We start from the raw sequence: 22,197 nt of genomic DNA, 5'->3' as shown, positions 1-22,197 counted from the left end.
CCTGTATTTATTAACTTAGTGTTGTTCACACGTGTTCTGTGTATCTGGGAAGCAGTATTGACAGCCTACAAAACCCCTGAGGACCCTTAGAAAAAAGAAAACCCTGTTCACATTTTCGGTCAAAGAATAAAGGCTACATACAAAAATGGCCACAAATCGTTTTCGCAAGGTTTCCGGCAGAGCAGACCCTTCATTCAGTGGACCGTAATGACCAAATTCATAGGAGCACAGGTCTCCGGCAGATCAGGTAGGTTATTGTGGGCCAGCAATGTTCGGAATTCGCCAATCAGGATGGAATATGAAAAATGTGACGGATCTGTCTTGATCACTTGACTATCGAGATAATGTGTACAGATTTGTGTGATGTTTGATAACATTTTTTACAAATGGTTGATGTGAACATTTTCAAGTGGCATTTCTTCCTCAGCCTAGTGGGAATGTGCGTGCAAAATTTCACGGTAATCGCACACTGTGTTCATGATTTTGTTCAAAACGGGACCACTCCTGCAAACTTAGGAAGCAAATCTAAGCCAATCAGGATGGAATATGAAACATCTGAAAGTCCGTTTCGTTTAATGACTATAGAGCTACTGTGTACCGATTTGCGTGATGTTTGGACAAAATCTGTAGGAGTACTGTCAAAAAATTTGTTTTGCTAAAATCTGCCTCCTGGTGGCGCTATAACAAGCCCATGTGAACAATTTGGGTCAAGGGTTCTGCTCTGCCACCCAGGGAGTGTGCGTGCACAGTTTCGCTGCGATCAAGCCAACGGTGCCGGAGATTAGCTGTTCACAGACAGACACACGGACGGACGGACGGAAAGACGGATGGACAGGGTGCAAAACAAAGTCTCGGCCATGCCTTCGGCCTGGCAGAGACAAAAATTTAAAAAGTATAGCATGCCATGTCAGTTTCTTTCAAATTTTGGGTGACTTGATCCCTGACTATAGGCTATTCATGTCTGGGTTCTGTGTTAGCAGCAAACTATTTGTATACAGTACTTATCGCGAGTCCTATCGTCATCGCAACATTCAACAATACATTGCACATGTTTTCCTAAACATACAAGCTTGTACATCGGCTATTTTCACTACTTTTGTATGATGAAGTAGGGCATTCATTTATTTAAAAAAAAAACACATAAAAAGTTGAAATGTGGAGATACAAGGTTTCTGCCCGACAGCGACGATTTAAGGTCTCCCCCCCCATATTTTCTTTAATTAATTAATTAATTGATTGATTGATTAATTAAAAGAATCAGGCCTTTCAGGCAGCTCTGCAATATGCCCATACACGTACTGCAGCCATTAAAGCAGCTGCTCTCAGAGATGATGGACAGACTGGCAGGGAAGGTGCGTGCTTCCTCTCCTCTCGGCTGCAGTACAGATGTGTTAAATGAGCGTTCTGTAGGGTGGGGGGAGGGGGGGGGTTGGCTGATTGCACTGGCAGCTACGCACACTCCATCACACACTGGTGCATCACCTTTAGAGCGGGGGGGGACGCACAGGGAATGTAAAGAAGGATCAGGCTTAAACGTGAGACAGAAGGAGAGGAGGGGACTACCGGGATGGGGTTCAATATGCAAATCCTAGTCGAAAGGTAATAATGTCTTGTCGTCAGGCGGAATCCTTGTATGTCCAAAACAGTTACTTTTCAGGGGGGGGGGGGGGGGAGATAAAAGAAAAAAAAATAACCTATTCCAGTGGATCCAATGTAGTTATTATTTAGTTACACGCTCTTGTTAATAATATTCATTGGTTCAATATTTATAAAACACACAAGCACACTATAACCACTTTCACTTTCAAAACCTTTCAGAAATAGCTGTAAGCTCACAACACGTCGTGACGTGACACGTTGTGAGCTTGTGGATCTGCTATTTTTGCTACTTTTCACAACTTTTTGATTGCTTGATTGAATACTTCATTAACAAGTATTAACAGTACAAGTAGTACAGTCAAAAGGCTATGCTAAAACGATAAAAAACAAAACAATACAACGAAGCAGGGCATTAAGTTGAAAAAAAAAAGTTAGAAATATGGAGATCCAAGGTTTCTTGCCCGACAGCGAACGTTATGTAAATCCTTGTCGAACACAAGTGCCAAGAGTTAGGTTCCCTCCACCGATGCCATGAATAGAGAATTGGCTGCTAAGCATGTATAGTGATGCAGCGCTGCACGACTGTGCTGGTGCCTATGTTAATGCAGGATCCACTAATAACACTGTCTACAGTCTGCTGCTGTGAGTACAATGCTGTCAACTCGCCCCACACTCTCACTCCTGAGTGCTTGGCCAGGTCTTCCAACTTTAGATATTATCGTCTTAACCCATTAAGACCTGAGGCCGATAATACAAATGTCTTCTAAATCCTAACAGTTTTCTGAAAACACTTATGTTGCTATAATATCAGTGGTTCTCAAACTTTCTCATCTCAAGGACCTTCAAAATTATATGTATTTGGCCGCCGACCCCCATCTCAAAAATATTTTGTTCCAGGGACACCCCCCCCCCCCGAAAAAAAGATTTGAGTTAAAAATGTTCACTTTAAAATATATGTATATTCTAAGATTTGCACAAATGTTCCAAGACTCTTTTCAAAAATGGCAGATCTACAAGCTCACATGTAGATATGCTATTTTTATGAATATCAAAAGCATAACATACTGGTTAAAGTGGTTAAAAGGATTGTGTGACAGAGACACTTACCCGGTTTTTATGGGTTAAAACCGTGGTTTTCAAACATGTTTATGTCAAGGACCCCCAAATTGATATTGGCAGCGGACCCCCGTCTGTAAATATTTTGTGGCAGGGATGTTGTGCCAAGATTTATGTTGTTGTTACAATGTAAAAACAACTAAGCACGTTTTTTCACGATTTAGGTTAGAAAATAGCCGATCTACAGGCGCATCGCGATGCCTTGTGAGTATAAAACAGGGTTAAAGTGGTTAAACTGATTTTGATGCTATGTAGGCCTATGCTATGTCAAATGGACCTGAGTTTACAACTGTACCTGGACCACTTTTTTCCATCTACACCAATCTCTTTGCCAAAACTAGCCGATCTACGATCTTGTAGTTCGGCTATTTTTGCCGAATGTCCCCCCAGTATAAGCACGATGGGGTTCAAGAGGTTAACTCATTTGGCTGAGGAGGACCTCCTGGAAACCCTTCCAAGGACTCCTGGGGGTCCCCGGACCCCACTTTGAGAGCCACCGGTCTAAAAAGTGGTGCTGTCAATCATTCGTGTGCGAAAGCCGTTTGTAAATATAATCACGTCTCCGAGTGGGGAAAAAAACGTTTCACGCCTGTGACATAGTTGGGTGAACGCGGTGCGGAGCGGCAGGTGGGGGCGCTCTCCCTAATGAGGAGCCTTGTCCCTTTGAACCAGCGTTTGGTAGCGTCTTTTCATTGGGGTTTTGACATTTAGCTTATGTGTGATGTGTGTCTGGAGCTACGCCTCAGCAGGGGGTCCGAGTGGAGGCAAGCATCTGCATCATGCCACCGGCAACGACACCGTCACTGCCTTCACTCTGCTCCACTTTACACACAACTCACACCACAGCTGCTGTGCTCAGATAATCGCTACGGTGCAATGGTGGAAAGTGACTACGTACATTTCGTGTGCTGTCGGGCAGAAACCTCTTACCTCCATATTTTTTACTTTTTGTGTTTTTTCCCCCCGTAAATTGACGCCCTACTTGATCATACTACAGCTTCAAACAAAAGCATCGAAAGCAGCGGATCTGCAAGCTTGAAAAGCAACGCGTTTGAGCGTGTAGATCTGCTACTTTTGCAAAAAAAAATATTTGAATCCTGAAAAGTAACAGTTTGACATATGAGGTTTCCACCCGACAGAGACGATTTACTCAAGTACTGTACTCCGAGTACTGCTACAATTTCAACGTACCTTTCCATTTGTCAACCACTAAATCTCAGAGGCAAGTATAGTACTTTCTACTCAACTAGTTATTTAAGCCCTATTTTATACTTGATCTATTTGAACATAGCAGATGTACAAGCTCACAACGCGTCATGATGCGACTCGTTGTGAGCTTCTATTTTCGAAAGATTTGGACACAAAAAAAATTAAAGAAACTTAAACTCATGAAATGGGACATTCTGCATTATGAGTACTTTTACTTTTGGTATGTATATTTTTATGCCAATACTTTTACCCAAGTACAATTTTGAATGCAGAACCTTTACTTGTAACAGAGTATTTATATTTATATTCTGGTATTGCTACTTTTACTCAAGTAAAACAAATACAAAGTACTTCTTCCACCACTGCCATAACTTACAGCAGGGTCTTCAAGGACCCCTTAGCTGAGAGAAAGAAGCAGGGACCCCCCACTACATATTGTATAAAACTGTGTTGCAGATTAAACTTTTTCATAGATTTTAATAGATTTCCAGTTTCATAGTCTTGTTTGACAGCACTATCGTCAGTGTATGTTGGATTCATGTTAATGGGTATTTTCAGACTTAAAGGACAACTTAGTTTTTTTACAACCAAGGTTTATATTTTAGCTTGTAATTAAAGTAAATAAAAGATGAGTGTTAAAAATGTTTTATTTACTTAACCACTTTCTATAGTTTTAGCAATTTTTGCGATCTTTTTTTACAGTGGGGGGGCATTCGGGCAGGCTGCTAAATATGTATTCTTTTACACAATAACGCGTTGATTTCTTTATTATTATTTACAGTAGCTCTTCTAGCCCCCAATAACTCACATCTGGCCATCAAAGACCACGGGACCTTTTTTATTGTGTAAAAGAAGACATTTAGCCACCTGCCCGAATGCTGCTAAAGCTATAGAAAGCAGTAAATGAAAATGTTTTAACACTCATCTTTTATTTACTTTAATTACAAGCTAAACATAAACCTTGGTTGTAAAAAAAACAAAGTTGTCCTTTAAAACCTAAAATCTGAGTCTGACTTTAAACCTCAATACAAAACTTGACTTTTCCCTCTACACAAACGCCTCGCAGCAGGCATAGTGAGCTTTTTTTTTTCTGACTATTTTCGGCTAATGTTCCCCTCAGAATAGGGTTGCTAGGGTTCAAGTTGTTAATGTGAGAAAAAAAAAGAATCCCATCATGCAAAGATTTGGCCGGCCCCCCTGTAGCAATTCTGAGGACCGCCTAGGGATCCCGGACCCCCGGTTGAAGACCCCTGACTTACAGTATGACAGTGTTGATATAACCGGTGTGGCGTGTGCATGCGTGTGCGTGCATGAGCAAGCGCGTGCATGCACACCCACACGTTACATACCCGAGCGGGCACTCGTGCCTCGCGCACATGCATGCCCGAGTGTATCATGGCACGTGTGTGCACATGAGCACTATAGGAGGCATGTTTACCCATGCATATGAGACTATGAGAGCGTCCATGCATGTTTGTGCATTTGAGTGTAAAATAAAAGGCCCGACAGCCGAGACGGCGGGGGAGTCGGAGAATTGAGAACAACACGTTAAACTGGAGGAATCTTTTAGAATTTAAAACGGCCATTTGACTTGACCTGTGGTAACGGAGAGAGAATCAGTGTTCCTGTTCATAGGAGCATTATTAATAGAACTCAACAGACGCAGCACTCCGAAGACGTGAAATTAATCCTCATTACATGAGTAGCATAGATGATAGTTTGTCTCTATCCATCTTTGTGCAGATGTAGATGTCTCCATGGACCATATGCTTTTATGGCGGCTGATCAGCGGAGCCTCACGTCCCCTTCCTTCATTACAATAATGTCAGTGGTTTCATCGCTATAGCGCTGTGTGTGTGTGTGTGTGTGTGTGTGTGTGTGTGTGTGTGTGTGTGTGTGTGTGTGTGTGTGTGTGTGTGTGTGTGTGTGTGTGTGTGTGTGTGTGTGTGTGTGTGTGTGTGTGCGCGAGTCGCTGGTTAAGCCATTTAGACCGGGAAAGAAAGTGTCATTTTTTAGATAGAAAAAAATAGCCTCGTGCTTGTAGATCTGCATTTATTTTTTTAATCGTGCAAATTTTTGAATATATATATATATATATATATATATATATATATATATATATATATATATATATATATATATATATATATATATATATATTAACATATATATATATATATATATATATTTTTTTTTTAAGCAAACATTTGTAACTCAAATATTTGCTTCTGGGGATTCCACAAATGTCTTCTAAATCCTAACAGTTTTCTGAAAAACGTATGTGGTGCTCCAACTTTTCTATGTCAAGGACCACCCAAAATGATATGTATTTGGCCGTGGACCCCCATCTCAAAATATGTTGTTTCAGGGACCCCCAGAAGCACAGATCGGAGTAAACAAATTAGCTTTAAAACAGATATAAATCAAGATTTGAAAAAATGTCCACGATTACCCAAAAAATGCAGATCTACAAGCTCATAGCGGATGACACAAATGCGTTCCCGGTCTTAAAGGGTTAAACTGTGCACTCAGCACGCCATAACTCACTGAATTTTCCACCGACGTCGGATGTTTTTACCGCAGTTACATGCATGCGCTGCTCTGCAATGTGACACTACTGTGGGCATGCTAAATTAACCATGTGAACATTTAGCTGTTTAGTGCGGAAACCCATCCACCCACCTTTGACCATGATCTCATATGGGCGTCGGTACAGTGCATTGTCAACCTTTTGGATTTCAAGGAACCCCAGTTTGATATGCGTTAGGTCACGGGACCCCCATTTGATACCTCTGATGATCTCTGGGATCACCAAGCTACACTGTAAAATCCTCAGTGTTACAGACCCATAAGGATCTGTAACTGGTGGTCCCCTGGTGGTCCGCGGACCCCACATTGCAAGCCAGTGCACTAGGTACAGTGGTTCTCAAAGTGGGGTCCGACAAAATGAGTCAATACAGCATCACAATCTTTTTAACCACTTTATCCATATTTACGTTGGCTATTCAAAAAGTAGCAGATCTACAAGCTCAAAGCGTGTCACTTTGTGCCGCGCTGCAAGCTTGTACATCTGCAATTTCAGATTATTATTTTTTTTTTGCAAATCTTGAAAGTATAGGAACATTTTGAATAATAATAATTAAAAAAAAAGTTAAATAAATGTTCTCTTCTGGGGGGTCTTTGGCACAAAACCTTTTCAGATGGAGGTCTGCGGCCACATTTTTTTTTGGGGGGTCCTTGACTTGAGTTTGAGAACCACTGCACTAGCATCTCCTCCGGAGATGAAGAGCAACTGGAAAATACACAATGATTCACAAAACACAGAAATTCTGAAATCAAGGGACATCATTGGTAGATGTTGGCCTAAGATGCATATTTATGTCTATTCATTATTTGGATCAGGCCTACTGAAAAAGTCCAACACAGCATTGTCAAAATCAATTATCACAATATTCTAGCTTGGTTTGAAAAGTTCGCGCACATGCTGATTTTAACAGCATGGCACCGAAGGAGCCAGCTATCTAAAACAGGGGTTTTGTCTATTCTCAAGTTATGCACCGCTGTTTCTCTGTCCCCACAAAAGTAGACCAATCAGATCGTAGCTCATGCTGCCACGTGCATACGGCAAACCTCACAGCTCAGCTGATGCTGGTAGACCAATCACAGCTCAGCAACGTTAGCAGACAAAGTGCTAGCACGTTAGCACATCAATTGGTGATGTGTAGGCATTGTTAAAGATATATATCACCGTCACCAAATATAAAAGTAAGAAGGAAAGCAACTTTCCTTCAGTAAGACTGAAGAAATGTTTTCCCATTGAGATTTAAAGATGTAGGCTCTCATATGTAGGGGGGAATCCATACTATTAGCCAGACAAATTACAATTAATTCCGCTGTCTGAAAGCCTTTTCGGCTGCACAGGGAAGCCACAGTCTTATTAGCCTCTGTTGACTTATTTTCTCATTCTTCAATAGACGTTCATCGCTGTAGCAAAACTCTGGACGTAAACGGCGAGCGGCTTCTTCAAAGTGTTCCCTGTTTAGCGAGATCACAGCGAGATAGTTATCCTACAGAGCCACACAAATGCACTTTCTGAATTTAATAACCACACAGTACCATCAAAGGCAGCGCACGCACACATCCTGAGCTACCCCCGTCAGCACGGGGTCGACGGTACCGCCGACGTCTTTTCCATCCAAGGCACGCACACACTCATGGATTTGTCATCCCCCGCATACGCTTAGCCCGATAGCAGGTTAACCCATTTAGACCGGGAAAGAATCGGTGTCATTTTTAGACATATTTGGCTATTCAAAAATAGCAGATCTACAAGCTCGTAGCGCGGCACTCTGTAGATCTGCTATTTTTGAAAAATCATGAAAATTTGTGCAAATCTTTGAATACATATATTTTTTAAAGCGAACATTTTATAACTCATATCTTTGCTTCTGGGGGAGTCTACAAATGTCATTGTCTTCTAAATCTTAACAGTTTTTCACGATTTTTCAAAAATAGCAGATCTACAAGCTCATAGCGCGGCACTTTTTGAATAGCCACAGTATAAAATAATAGTTTAAGTGGTTACATAGATGCATCCCGGCTTAAATGGGTTAAAGCAAAACGAGTTGATTACAGAACCCAGAGCATGGGCGGGGGGGGGGGGGGGGAGAGAGAGAGAGAGACAGAGAGAGAGAGATGTCAGTCTTAAATCTTTGAGATGGATGTTAGGGGGGAAATGGCGGGAAGGAGGAAGTAAAAAGACAAGAGACAATTTAGATTAGCATGTTAATCCTTTATCTAATTAGCGGATTTGCCCAAAGCTAAAATGAAAGCTTTTCAAACAGTGAATCTTTGTGCAACAATGGAACAAAACTAAACTCAAGCTCAGAGTGGAAAATTGCCTTATGCAACTTATGAGAGAAATCACTAAATCACAGATAACGGGGGCGTCGATATCACTCCAGTCTATACCGTTTTACCGTAATACAGAACATTACTGCGCAAATTGCATCTCAAAGCTTTGATGCATATTCAATCAATATTTAATTTGTAAAGGTAGTCGGAGCTAGGGTTTCCAACCATCCCTGGCTTGAAATAAGGAATCGTCCCTTATTTGGAAACTAAATGACGTACCTCTTATTGAACTGATAAGGGCACACCCGACACACATCTTACAAGTTCAAACAGCTCATATGAAGCCTCTAGACTTAGTAAAATGGAACAGAGTTGTGTCTGTACTCTGTACTGCTTTTTCCTGTCTACACTAAATCTCTTTGCCAAACGCGTCGCAATGCGGTGAGGTGTGAGCTTGTGGATCGACTATAATAATATGGATGCTGGAGTTCAAGTGGTTAATGTAATATACGTACAAAAACTGTACATAAATATACAGTGAGATTTCATCTTTTCTGGGCGTCCCATTTCTCTTTGAAATAAGGGACCGGGGCCGAGTGTCCCTTATTTGAATTTCAGGTAGGCTAGTTGCGACCCTAGTCAGAGCATTGTATGTACACATGAAAACTAAATGGTTTGTCGTTTTATTCTGGTCAGCCTTGATGGATGTGATGCGCTACAGCAGCCGTTCCCAAACCTTGTAGCTCGAGACACACGAGAGAAATTTGGTGTCTCGATCCCCCCGGGACCCAAACGTACAGAAATGTGTTATGAATGAACCACATAAGGCCTGTTTCAAAGCAGTGAAAATAGCCGATCTACAGCTCACAGCGTGTCTCCATGTGATGCGTTTCTTAAAAACAATTGATAATTTATGGATTTTTTAAATATTATTTCTGAAATTCTATTGACCATTTTTTTGGTTCAGATTTTTTATCTATCCTTTTTTCCATTAACCCATTAAGACCTGAAGCCGATTCTACAAATGTCTTCTAAATCCCAACAGTTTTCTGTAAAACGTATGTTTCTATATCAGTGGTGCTCTAACATTTTCATGTCAAGGACCCCCAAAATTATATTTATTTCGCCGCCGACCCCCATCTCAAAATATGTTGTTCCAGGGACCCCCCAGAAGCAAAGATTTTAGTAAAACATTTTCACTTTAAAACAATTTATATTCAAAGATTTGCACACATTTTCATAATTTTTCAAAAATAGCAGATCTACAAGCTCGTAGCGCGGCACCGAGTGCCGCGCTATGAGCTTGTATATCTGCTATTTTTGAATAGCGAAAGTGTAAAATAATGTTTTTTTTAGCTCAAATCAAAAAGTGACACAGATGCGTTCCAGGTCTTAATGGCTTAAGAAAGGATATTGACTCAGGACCCATACAAATGGGTCCACGACCCATTTGTATGCTAAGCACAGCGCTGCTACTACAGCATACATCCCATCACACATCAAGCACACCATCGTTCCAGTAGAAAAAAAGAGAAACAAGTTTCACAGAATGACAAACCAGCCAGGGGAGAGAGCAGAAGCGCTGATGTCAGCAGAATCTCCTTAATGTTATTCAGCCTCTTCCAACCGCCTTTTGACACCAAACACTGCAAATGTGGGACCCAGTGCGACACTTGTCAACCAACTCCAACCCACCTCCCTCTCCCTCTCTTCATCCTCTTGTCTCTTGCACTCCTTCCAGTATACATTTAGGCAGAAAACCCATTAGGCGATGATGATGACTTTCACTAGCAAACAGGCTCTATGCACAGCAGCCACATTGGCAAGACATTGGGCTGCTTCCTTACTTCCTCCACAGGTGTTACCAATGATACTGATTAAGACTGTATCCATTCTGGTCAAACAGAGAGTGGGGGTGCTGCTATCCGTGCATGCTCACTGGAAAGACTCTGCTACACTCAACAGAGCCTTAATTAGTATCATTGGTATCACCTTGTTAAGAAAGTAAAGAAAGCAGTCCAATGTCTTGCCAATATAGAGCCTTTTAACCACTTAAGCCCTACAGGATGTACTTCAACCTACGACAAATAGCAAAAATAGCCTATCTACACTAGTGAAGCTAGTGTCCAGCGGGTAACCCACGGGTGGGGTCAAGAAATGTAATGTAATGTATTCTTTTTTAAATTACGTAAAAAAAAAAAAAGAAAGAAAGGTTTTGGACATATGAGGTTTCCACCCAACAGAGACGATATGGATATTTGTTGAGGAAGAATTCCCACATGACGCAGCCTGTTATAGCACCACCAAACAGCTCATTGTCCTCTGGTTAGAGTGTTCGCCCTGAGATTGGGAGGTCGGGGTTCAATTCCCCAGCTGGGTCATACCAAAGACTATAAAAATGGGTCTAGCGTCATATGCAGGGTGCATGTACATCATGGCCAGGGGGTGTACTTGTACATCAATCCGCCTCATGCTACAGAAACAGGAGATAGGCTCCTGCCCCCTATGGCCGCTATTCCTTGGCCTACTGGGACTGTGCATGCACATTTTCACGCTGATCGGTCCAGCGGTGCACGCTCTAGATTAGCTGTTCACAGACAGACTTCCAAACATACTCACTAACAGACAGCCAGAGACTAACGCAAGCAAAAACATAATCCCTCGGCCGATACGGTCTGGCGGGGATAATAAATCACGCCAACCTTGAATTTTTGACCAATCACACCGGATGTTAGCCTTGGTGTCTCCGCAGTGTTTTGGGCCAGTTAGAACAATAACTGCTGAGATGAACTTTGGCCAAGGCAATGCTTTTGTTTGTTTGCTCCACAATGATCTCATTTCGTTCTTATTGACCTGCTGAACTGCATTTCCTGCAAGGGGCGTGCTGTAGCTTTAAGCAGTGGTGGAAGAAGTACTCCGATTTGAGTAAAAGTATTAATACCACAGTGTAAAAATACTTACTGTTACAAGTCCTGCATTCAAAATCGTACTTACAAAATGTTGCCCTCTCAGTTTTGGTGTTTTCAATGTTTTTTTTGGTAACCCAAAAACAACCCTGTCTACCAAAACAAACAGTGAAAACCACACTATATAATAATATATATATAATATATATAATACAATAACTGCTGGTATAGAGGGAAATGGTTACAAAAAAATCCCTTTAAGTCAAAGTACAAGTTTTGAGAAAACTTAAAAAGAAAAACATAAAAAGTTGAAATATGGAGATACAAGGTTTCTGCCTGACGACAGAAACGAAAGGCATTTGTCGTTCTCTTCACAGGGAAAGTACACTTCTTACAGAGAGAGGAGTCCGCATTCAGTTTGAAGCGTTACGTTATGATTTAGCTAAATCTGTGTGGATATTTCTTGGTTTGTGGAGTCTTTAAGGCTGCAGTAGGGGTGTAAAGTAACACTGTTGGGATTTAGAAGACATGTGTAGAATCGGCTTCAGGTCTTAATGGGTTAAGGGTTTTACTTAACGGTTTTGGACATACAAGGTTTCCACCCAACAGCATCGTTTTATAACACAAATGTCACATGTTCACCACGGCCACACGTTCAAGATTCAGAGGCATACAAACCTGAGAGAGAAGTGTAACTGGGGATTATGTAGATAAGACTGAACCTGACTGGGCTGCTTATCTGGGATGATTTCTTTTTCTCTTCACCCTCCAGAGCAAACCAACGCATGTCGCTGTTGCTGGCAGGTGTAAACCTTGTATGTCGTTACTGTCGCCTGTCGGGCAGAGGCCTCTTATCTCCATATTCTAACTTTTTCCGTAAATTAACGCCCTACTACTCGATCCTACTACAAGCATCACACAAAAACATCAAAAGTAGCAGATCTACAAGCTCGAAACGCGGCGCCAAGCGACACGTTTTGAGTTTGTCGATCTGCTACTTTTGATGTATTTGAATTTGAATCCGGAAAAGTAACGGTTTTGGACATTGGAAACATTTGGAAATTTCCACCCGACAGAGACGAAAAAGTGTTACTTTATCAGAAAATAAATACAATAAAAAATAACCTGTGTTTGAATAGATCCAATGTAGTTATCAACCTATGTCTTATTAATACTTTTCATTGGTTCAATATCTACTGTACCCACAGAATAGACTTGATATTTCACTTATTTTTTTCCTCTAAAATAGCAAAAATAACTGATCTACAAACTTTTTTAATAAAAATATATTTTTTTAAAACATGAAACGTTGAAATATGGAGATACGAGCTTTCTGCCCGACGGTGCAGCTATCGAAAGCCAGCGTGTGTTTAAGGTATCAGGTGATGGCGGAGGCACCCACCCAGCGGTGCAGGAAAACTCATTTCAAACCTGTACAGAGCTCTGATTATTCACTCCACACATAATAGAATTATTTCTTTATATATCCCCCCCTCTCACCCCAACCCTATTCCCCCTGACATCCCAAAGCAAAGACGGAGACTCCTCTCCCTGCGACTTACCCATGCATGAATACAAATCAATTCAGGACGACCAAATGTTATTACTTTAAAAAAATAAAAGAAAGACGAGAAAAAAGAAACGACAGCTCCTCTCTTTCAGGGAAGGCTACCCCCCTCCTTTTAAATCAGCACATCAAAGTGGAAGGCTTTGGGCTTTTTCAAAGGCGGGCGAAAGAGCAGCAAAGCGAGTACCTTTTGATACATAATGAAAAAGGCACCCCGTGCGTGACTAAAACAAAGCTGTGGAGAGAATGTGATGATGGCAGTGCGCTTTTGACATTTACACCGGCTAATGACAGACAACGGCGGCCGCCCTCGTAATCTCCATTCCGGAAACGATAGCAGCGCGCCGATGCCAGCTGGTACCGCGGAGGGTCGCGCACACACACACACACACACCCACACGCACGTCTCTTTATGGCACACAGGGTTAATCTTTCTGTTTCCTCGTCACTGTGGCTTTCCTTAATGACTCGTCACTAACTCATGTACCTTGTGAATAATGACCGTTCAATTACTCTCAGAGAAAACAAGGCCCTCTCAGAGTTAACTACACAGCCCTAATGTGTACACACACGTACAGTATACACATTAAGGAAGAATACATTCAGATTAATGTGCAGGCACTGTGGACGTGAATGAGGAGAAAATGAAGGAACTCATCCCTAATTGATGAAAACAAACAAAAAAGGTGAATAGCAACACATCACCTGCCTAACAGACGTGACAATATTTCTACCTGTTCCTACAGTATATACATTATTTTCAATACATATATGAAAAGGGGCTCCTCTGGTCTCATCTGTGTTTCGTCTTAAGGGGGACGAAGGCACCAAGGCAAAGCAAAGGATAGCGGAGTGGGGCTTTCAAAATAACTGCTGAAACAAAAGTAGAAGACAGAAAAGATGAGGAATGAAGACGGAGAGATACAGCCTAGCTCGGAGCAGCGCCCGATTCGGCAGCCGCCATGTCACACTTACATGAGACATTAACCCATTCAATCCAGGAACGCATCCGTGTCATTTTTAGATTTCTTTGGCTATTAAAAAATAGCAGATATACAAGCTCATGAGCTTGTAGATCTTCTTTTTTTTAATTTATCTTTGAATATATATTTTTAAATGCGAACATTTGTAAGTCAAATTTTGCTTCTGGGGGCAGGGGGTCCCCCGAGGGGGTCCCTCGAACAACAATTTTTGTTTTGTCCGTAACAAGACACTCACACGCTGCTGGGAATGTCTTTTTTTCTCCGATTTCTCCGATCTGTCCTGTTCTCTCCCTCCATCTCCCCTCCTCTGTCTGTCTGTCTGTCTGTCTGTCTGTCTGCCTGCCTACCTGCTTGGGAAACAAGTTTAACATACTGTTGGGGAAGAAACCTCGTATCTCCGTATTTACGCTTCAGTTCGTAAATTTAAGCCCTACTTTGTCGCATAACTGCCAAAGTAGCGAAAATAGCCGATCTACGAGCTCACAACGTGTCGTGATGCAACGTGTTGTGATCTTGTAGATCTGCTATTTTTGCTATTTTGGGGATTCTTTTTTATTCATTAACAAGAGCTTGAGACTAAATAACAACTAAATTGGATCAGGTTCTTTTTTTTCCTGGACATACAAGGTTTCCACGGCGACGTTATCCCAGCGTTGTATTTATTTATTTTGCTACAGTGATGTAAATGAGACAATATGTTTTGTTTCATGTCTGTGGTGATGGTTCATCTGTGCCATCCCGTGCCCCCTAAGATGCCCATTAGGTGGATCTTTCTAAGCCAACGCAACGAGCCCGATGGGAAAGAAGCTGGCTGCAGCAGAGTGGTTGGATTGGATGTTAAGTAACTGGTGGATATCGCTGCTTGTCGGATGAAAACCGTGTATGTCCAAAACAGATTTTTTTTTTCAGGAAATGGATAAAAAAGGAAACTGTGTTCCAATGGATTTAATGTAGTTTATTATTTAGTCACAAACTCCAGTTAATACTTTTCATTGGTTCAATATTTATAATAAAAAGACACTTAATCACTTTAAACCTGGCGTCTGTATTTTGGAAATGTCATTATAGGTTTCGATTTTCAGACAGAAGATCTACAAGCTCAAGTGTTGAGAGTTTGTAGGTCGGCTATTTTCACACATTTTGTGTGATGCTCTCATGCGATGAAGTACAAAATAGGGCATTAACTGATGAGAAAAACACAGTATCGAATGCTGTGAGCTGAAAAATCTTGCAAATTTGTACAGATCTTTTAATATATATATATTTTTTAAACTGAACATGTTTAACTCAAAACTTTGCTTCTGGGGGTCACTGTCACAAAATATGAGATGGTGGTCTGCGGCTTAATACATATTTTGGGGGTCCTTCACATGAAAAAGAGTGCAGCATATCTGCGCCACAGAGGGCTCTAGGAGTATTATTTTCGGGGTCTATTTATGTCTAGAATCTGTGAATGAAAGGTTTTGCTGGCCGATGACCTTTTCCTTGGGTTATTAATCAGCTCTACGTCTAATGGGGACTGTTATAAATTTGACAGATTTTCCCCCCTCGTAGTCGACTGAAAGGACATTTGCCTGCGTTCTGTGAGAAGAAAGCCTGACACGCCACTCCTGCGTCTGCTGACGGGAGAGAGACGAGCCTGGTGGAAGAAGTACAACATAAAAATACCCCTGTATTCACACATTTACTTGGATTCAAGTACAAAAGAATCTGCGTCAAAATATGCTTACAGTGCCAAAGTAAAAGTAGACACTCCCCCCCCCCCCCCCCGGAAAAGGCTGATCTAATACATCATTGCTGTTGGGTGGAAACCTCCTATGGCCAAATCTGTTACTTCTCTTGTCAGGATTCAAATATATCAAAAATATCAACAACAAAAAATATCGCGTTTCGAGCTTGTGGATCTGCTACAGTTGCCTTTGTGTGACGCTGTAGTATGATCAAGTAGGGTATTAATTTACAACAAATAAACAAAAACAGTTAAAATATGGAGAGATTTCTGCCCGACAGCGACAAAATAATACGTTATTTAATGATTGTGGGCACAACACTGCCATTTTTTTATTTTGATGTCAGCAGGGGATTTTCTTATGCAGATAAAGGAACAGGGAATGGTCTAGTACTTTCGAAAAGCCAAAGTATAAAACTGGTTTTAATAATAATAATCTTAAGTAACTAAAGCTGTCCAAATAATTGTAGTGGAGTAAAAAGTACAATATTTGCCTCTGAGATGTAGCGGAGTAGAACTATAAAGTATGGAAAAATACTCAGTAACAACCTAAAAATGTTACTTCAGTAGAGTATTTGACTAAATGTACTTTTCCCTTTTTTGTGGGGTTTAGAGAATTGTGTGTGTGTGTGTGTGTGTGTGTGTGTGTGTGTGTGTGTGTGTGTGTGTGTGTGTGTGTGTGTGTGTGTGTGTGTGTGTGTGTGTGTGTGTGTGTGTGTGTGTGTGTGTGTGTGTGTGTGTGTGTGTGTGTGTGTGTGTGTGTGTGAGAGAGAGTGTGTGAGAGATAGAGAGATAGAGAGATAGAGAGAGAGCTCAAGATCAGCACCACTGCCCTAAACATGTAGTGTTGTTGTTAGTAGGAATAAACACAGAGGCACCCGGGAGGAAGTGGACTAAGAAAGGGGAGGAGCCAAACCGAGTCCCTGTTTCTACACACAAAAGGAGGTGGTGCCCCCAGAGGCAATAACAAAGGAAAACATATTTTTTTTCCTTTGAGACAGAGCGCCCTAGTGGAGGCAATGTGGCCCGGTTGGTTCCCTCACTGCTTTCCTCCTTAACGCCATAAACAAGAGCCTTACTGAACATTGCTTACACACAAATGGCTTCCACGTCTGACCCAATAATGCACACACACCAACAATAGCAAAACATTAGGCGGCTGGCAATAAATAATGTTAAAAGAGGCACTTGGCTCGCGAAAAATATACACCCACACAATTCAAGATTATGGGTCCAAATTCAGCTGTTTTGTGGGGAAAAAGGGGAACAGAAGACAAAAGAAAAAAAGAACAATGTTCCAGCATTGCCTCCCAGTCCGACTAATTGGGAGAGGAACAGCGAGAAGTGTTTTGATATAGCAGAGAGCTTATTATTTAAATTAATAACAAAGCTTTTTAAGAATTTAGTGAGCGTATCAAGCTTGTTCGAACAAAATTAAAACAGACAGCCCAAGTGACTGCATGCAAATGAGCGTACCGTTCTGGGCTAGAGTTGTAGTGTGGAAATTGGACCGGAGCCTCATCATGACTATAGCATTGGTTCTCAAAGTGGGGTCCGGAGACCCCCCAGGGGTCCTTGAGGGGGTTCCAGGGGGTCCCCCATCAATCATTTTAACCCCTTTATCCATATTGTATACGTTGGCTATACTCAAAAATAGCAGATGTACAAGCTCACAGCGAGCTTGTACATCTGCCATTTTTTAAAAACATTTTTAGAAAAATCTTGAAAAAGTTCAATAGTTTCAACTTCTCTTCTGGAGGGTCACTGACACAAAACGTTTTGAGATGGGGGTCCGTGGCCAAATACATATCAATTTGGGGGTCCTTGACATGAATACGTTTCAGAATCCCTGGACTAATAGGTTCAGTATGAAACAGTCTGTTAGTCCCTTGGCCAACCCCAGAGGTGCCTGTTACATTTATGATATAATCGCCTGATTGCAAGAGCTAATCGTAATAATTTTTTACATAATTGTTATAATCGTTTCCACTCATCTGCGTAAAAACAGCTGGATGACATTAACAGAAAGTAGAGGTTCGGGCCGCATCCAGTGTTGCCAGATTCTGTGAGAGAAACAAGCAACCAGGTCTAGGAAAACCAGCCCAAAAGAAGCGACTATGGGCCACATGAGCACTTTAACATATACATCAGCTATTTTCAAATAAAATATTGCGGGGAAATTATAATAAGCAGATCTGGCAACCCTGGCCGCATCACACCTACGTCGCACCGCAGATCCAAGCAATATGCCCATATCTGTATCTGTCAGTCCTTGTCCCTTTTATGCCCATATATGGAGATGACCGATTTGCTTGCGCCTGATGCCATGAAAACACATTGAGGTTAGACAATACATTCCATATTTGGTCATAGCTGTATTGGGAACTCCTTATATGGATATGGCTGTGTCATAGTGACATGAGTGTGAAGACGTGGTCCGCTGGCTGTTCCTGTCCTCCCTTAAGCCAATGTTTATATAAGATCATAGTAGTCTTATTTCCGTCATTATTTCCACGTTGTTGTCCACACTCTTTTAAACTGATTCATCCTGGTTTCCCTATTTTTACCCCACAAAATCTTCCTGCGCAGCCTTTTCCTCCACCTTTTCTGCCACATTTGTCAGTCATGGCTCAGATTAAAAAGCCAGTGCTGAAGAAGCAGGCTGGGAAGAAGAAAAAGCAGATCCTTAAGTTCACATTGGACTGCACCCACCCTGTTGAGGATGGCATCATGGACGCGGCCAACTTTGAGAAGTTTCTCCAGGAGCGCATTAAGGTGAACGGCAAAGCTGGAAACCTGGGCGGTGGCGTGGTCTCCATTGAGAGGAGCAAGAGCAAAATTGCCGTGAACTCTGGGGCTACCTTCTCCAAGAGATACTTGAAATATCTCACCAAGAGGTACCTGTATGAGAATAACCTGAGGGATTGGCTGCGGGTGGTCGCCAACACTAAGGAGAGCTATGAGCTTCGCTACTTCCAGATCAACCAGGATGAGGAAGAGGAGGATGAAGATTAAACTACTATACTTTTAATACAAAATGTAAAGAAAAAAAAAACTTTTTTTGTTGTTGCTTGGGAGCATAAAATGAAACCAAATGGACCCTTACGGGTCCATTTGGTTTCATTTTACCCTTACGGGTCCATTTGGTTTCATTTTACGCTCTCAAGCAAAAATAGCCAATCTACAAGCTCACAAGGCATCGCGATGTGTTGTGATGTGCTGTTTTTGAAAATAAAAAAATTAAGTATATTGCCTGTTTTGGCCATAGCACATTATTCGTTCAACGCCAAAACACAGTCAAATCATTCATCGCAATTATTTGTACGGCAATTAATCGTCCCGATGGCGACAGCCCTACGTGCCGGCTTACAGAATTCAAACAGACGAGACCAAAGTGACTTGTTTTGCAAACGAGCGTACTACTGCATTCTGGCCGGAGTTCTAGTATGGAAATTGGACCGGAGCCTCTCACACCACAGGTTCAGAGTGAGGGCGTCAGCTGGTCCCCGGGCGTACCCAGAGGTGTTCAACACCACTAGACGAGTTACTTTGAAATGCAAGGCAGGGTCGCCGGCCCACTCGCCGGCCCCCGTCGACTGAAAAGACGGGGGAGCCCTTTCCTTTGACAGGGGTCCTGCTGCTCTCAGGAATCAGCTGGTTAAACATTCGTCCAAATGGACAATTCCAAGACTTCAAACGGCGAGCGAAGGAAGCAGGGGCTGAAAACGCTTCGGCTCTGCTACAAAACCACTTACAACTGGTAAGGCACGTCTGTGCTTGTCCTTAGAAAGACCTCTCTGGTGGGGAGCCTGTTTAGTATGCCTGCTCTTGCCTGCAGATGCAGACATGGCTGCTTGGGTTTTGGGAGGAACGCCGTAATTCAATGATTGTGGGCACAACACTGCCAATTTTTCTTTTTCTTTTATGTCAGCAGGGGAGAAGAACAGTCAATTTGCAGATAAAGTAAAACGGGGAATGGTCTACTACTGTTTATTCAGCACTAATCACCTCACACTGGACATGGCTACACACCCTACAATTTGAGATGAACCACTTAAGTTAAAACCAATACTTTGTTGACCGGGATTCCGCAGGGGTCTATTCTTGGTCCCCTCTATTTTTCCATCTAATAGTCGCCTGGCACCTTTGTCGCCCAATGTTCCAACAAGTATGACATGCCCAGAATACGGACGCCCGGGTTCATGTGGTTAACCCACTTAACCCAATTGGCTCTGTACTCTCCCCCCATCTACACCAAATATCTTTACCAAAAGTAGCAGATCTACAAGCTCTCAACGTGTCACAGCGAATGTTGCCCCCATAATAGGCATGCTAGGGTTCAGATGGTTAAAGGAGCACTTCACCCAATTTAAAAGCATCTTATAATTGGTCCTCACTAATGTTCAGAAACCTGCCTAGCCCATGACGTACCCATTCCAAAACTAATCTCTCAAGACAGATTCAGAGCTCTGCAGCTGAATATGTCGGGAGCTCCTGTTACGTGTATAGTTAGGAATGTAAACAAAGACACGTAGTGGACCGGAAGTGGAGGGCTGAGGGCGGAGCACACGGCCAACATCCTGTTATGCACATTCTATTGGGAGGTCCCCCCCAGAGTCAAATTCAAGGGGAAAAAACAGCAGAGGGCGCTGTTATTTCCTTTTTTTATTTGACTATGGGTTCCCAGATTGATTCCAAACTAATAGAAACTACATTTTTTTCTCTTCCGTCCACAGACTTCTGAGACAGTGAAATGGTGCCATCTTCTAATGAGCATTAGTGAGGACCAATTATATGAAGACAAGTTGGGAAAAAGGCTGAAGTACTGATTGAACTAATACGTGATAAGTTCAATCAGTGGTTCTCAAGGTGGGGTCTGGAGACCCCCCAGGGGTCCTTGAGGAGTTACAGGTCTGTAACAAAAAAATTGTTAACATAGCGTCACAATCATTCATCATTGATTACTAAATCATTAATCATTTGAACCATTTAGCTTTGGCTATTAAGAAATAGCAGATCTACAAGCTCATAGCGCGGCACCGAGTGCCACGCTATGAGCTTGTAGATCTGCTATTTAAAAAAAAATCTTGAATATGTGTGCAAATCTTTGAATATATATAAAAAAAATGTAAGCGAACATTTTAACTGAAATCTTTGCTTCTGGGGGTCCCTGGCACAGAATATTTTCAGATGGGGGTCCGCGGCCAAATGTATATCAATTAAGGGGTCCTTGGCATGAAAAAGGTTGAAAACCACTGGTGTAGATTGCGGTTCCAGAGATAAAACAAATCGGATCAAATGGGGGGGGGGTCCGTGGCCTCATGCATATCAAACTGGGGGTCCTTGGCTAGACATGAAAAAAGTTTGGAGAACCACTGTCCTATGGTGGGGGGGTTGCATCATGTCCGTGCAACACGAAGACACCCTGTGATGTCCTTGTGCCTCTGGTGGTTTTCTGCAAATGACAGCAACTTGTCATCTTGTCTGCATATCAGTGTCACATTGATACATTTACCCTGCTTGGTAAATAAAGCGATTCTGACAAGAATTTTCTGTGAAATCTCTTTTAAAAATAAACCTGTCAGCTCTGGCGGTCTTCATGAGATACAGTAACACTTTAACGGGAAGAGCCAAGGATCCAGATACAACCCAACAGAGGAGTTTAATCTGCAGCTGCTCTGGTTGTATGCTTAAGTTCAAACAGTGAAACATTTTGTCACCGCCCGGGAAGAAAACCTTGTATCTCCATGTTTTAACTTTGTATGTTTTTCTGTACATAATGCCCTACTTCGTCGTACAAGATTGTGAGCGTGAAGATCGTCTATTTTGGAAACATGTTGAAAAAGTGTCTGTGGGCTGTAACTTTGTGTTTAGTTTTTTGGCTTTTCACATAAACTAAACTAAGGCTTGTGACTAAATAATAACTACATTGAATCTACAGGAACACATGGTTATTTCCCTGAAAAGCAACCGTTTTGGACATACAAGGTTTCTGGCCTGACAGTGACATCGAGTGATTTTGTACTAGTCACTGAATTGTTTCAAAATGTTGGCAATTTATTTGATCAGATACAATCCCGTTTCCTCACGGAGAGAGGTGAGCTGTTATCTAAGGAGAAATGACTTGTTTTCAATCCAAAGATAAACTGTGTTGTTAAGAAACAGAACACACCGAAAAAACATCACAACATGCGATTATGTTTTTCCAACAGCAATTAAACTCACATCTGTCAC

At 41.9% G+C, this 22,197-nt stretch overlaps 2 protein-coding genes across 2 annotated transcripts in view; one reads left to right on the top strand and one right to left on the bottom strand.

Moving 5' to 3' along the window:
- Positions 1-22,197, bottom strand: part of unc5a (unc-5 netrin receptor A) — a gene marked incomplete at its 5' end in the record, with an annotated part of 292,060 nt that overhangs the window by 184,381 nt on the left and 85,482 nt on the right. The gene's annotated exons all lie outside the window — the stretch shown is intronic.
- LOC308076051 (large ribosomal subunit protein eL22-like) lies at positions 18,586-18,978 on the top strand (the record flags this gene model as incomplete). Its single annotated transcript, XM_080416155.1, has 1 exon — positions 18,586-18,978. The coding sequence occupies exon 1, from the start codon at positions 18,589-18,591 to the stop codon at positions 18,976-18,978; it is 390 nt and encodes a 129-aa protein (XP_080272281.1). The 5' UTR covers positions 18,586-18,588.

Source organism: Gymnoscopelus braueri, assembly GCF_963280865.1.
Source record: "Gymnoscopelus braueri genome assembly, chromosome: 20".
In the NCBI taxonomy this organism is placed as follows: Eukaryota; Metazoa; Chordata; class Actinopteri; order Myctophiformes; family Myctophidae; genus Gymnoscopelus; species Gymnoscopelus braueri.
The sequence above is the reverse complement of the archived record's forward strand: the minus strand, read 5'-3'. Positions and strand labels throughout refer to the sequence as shown.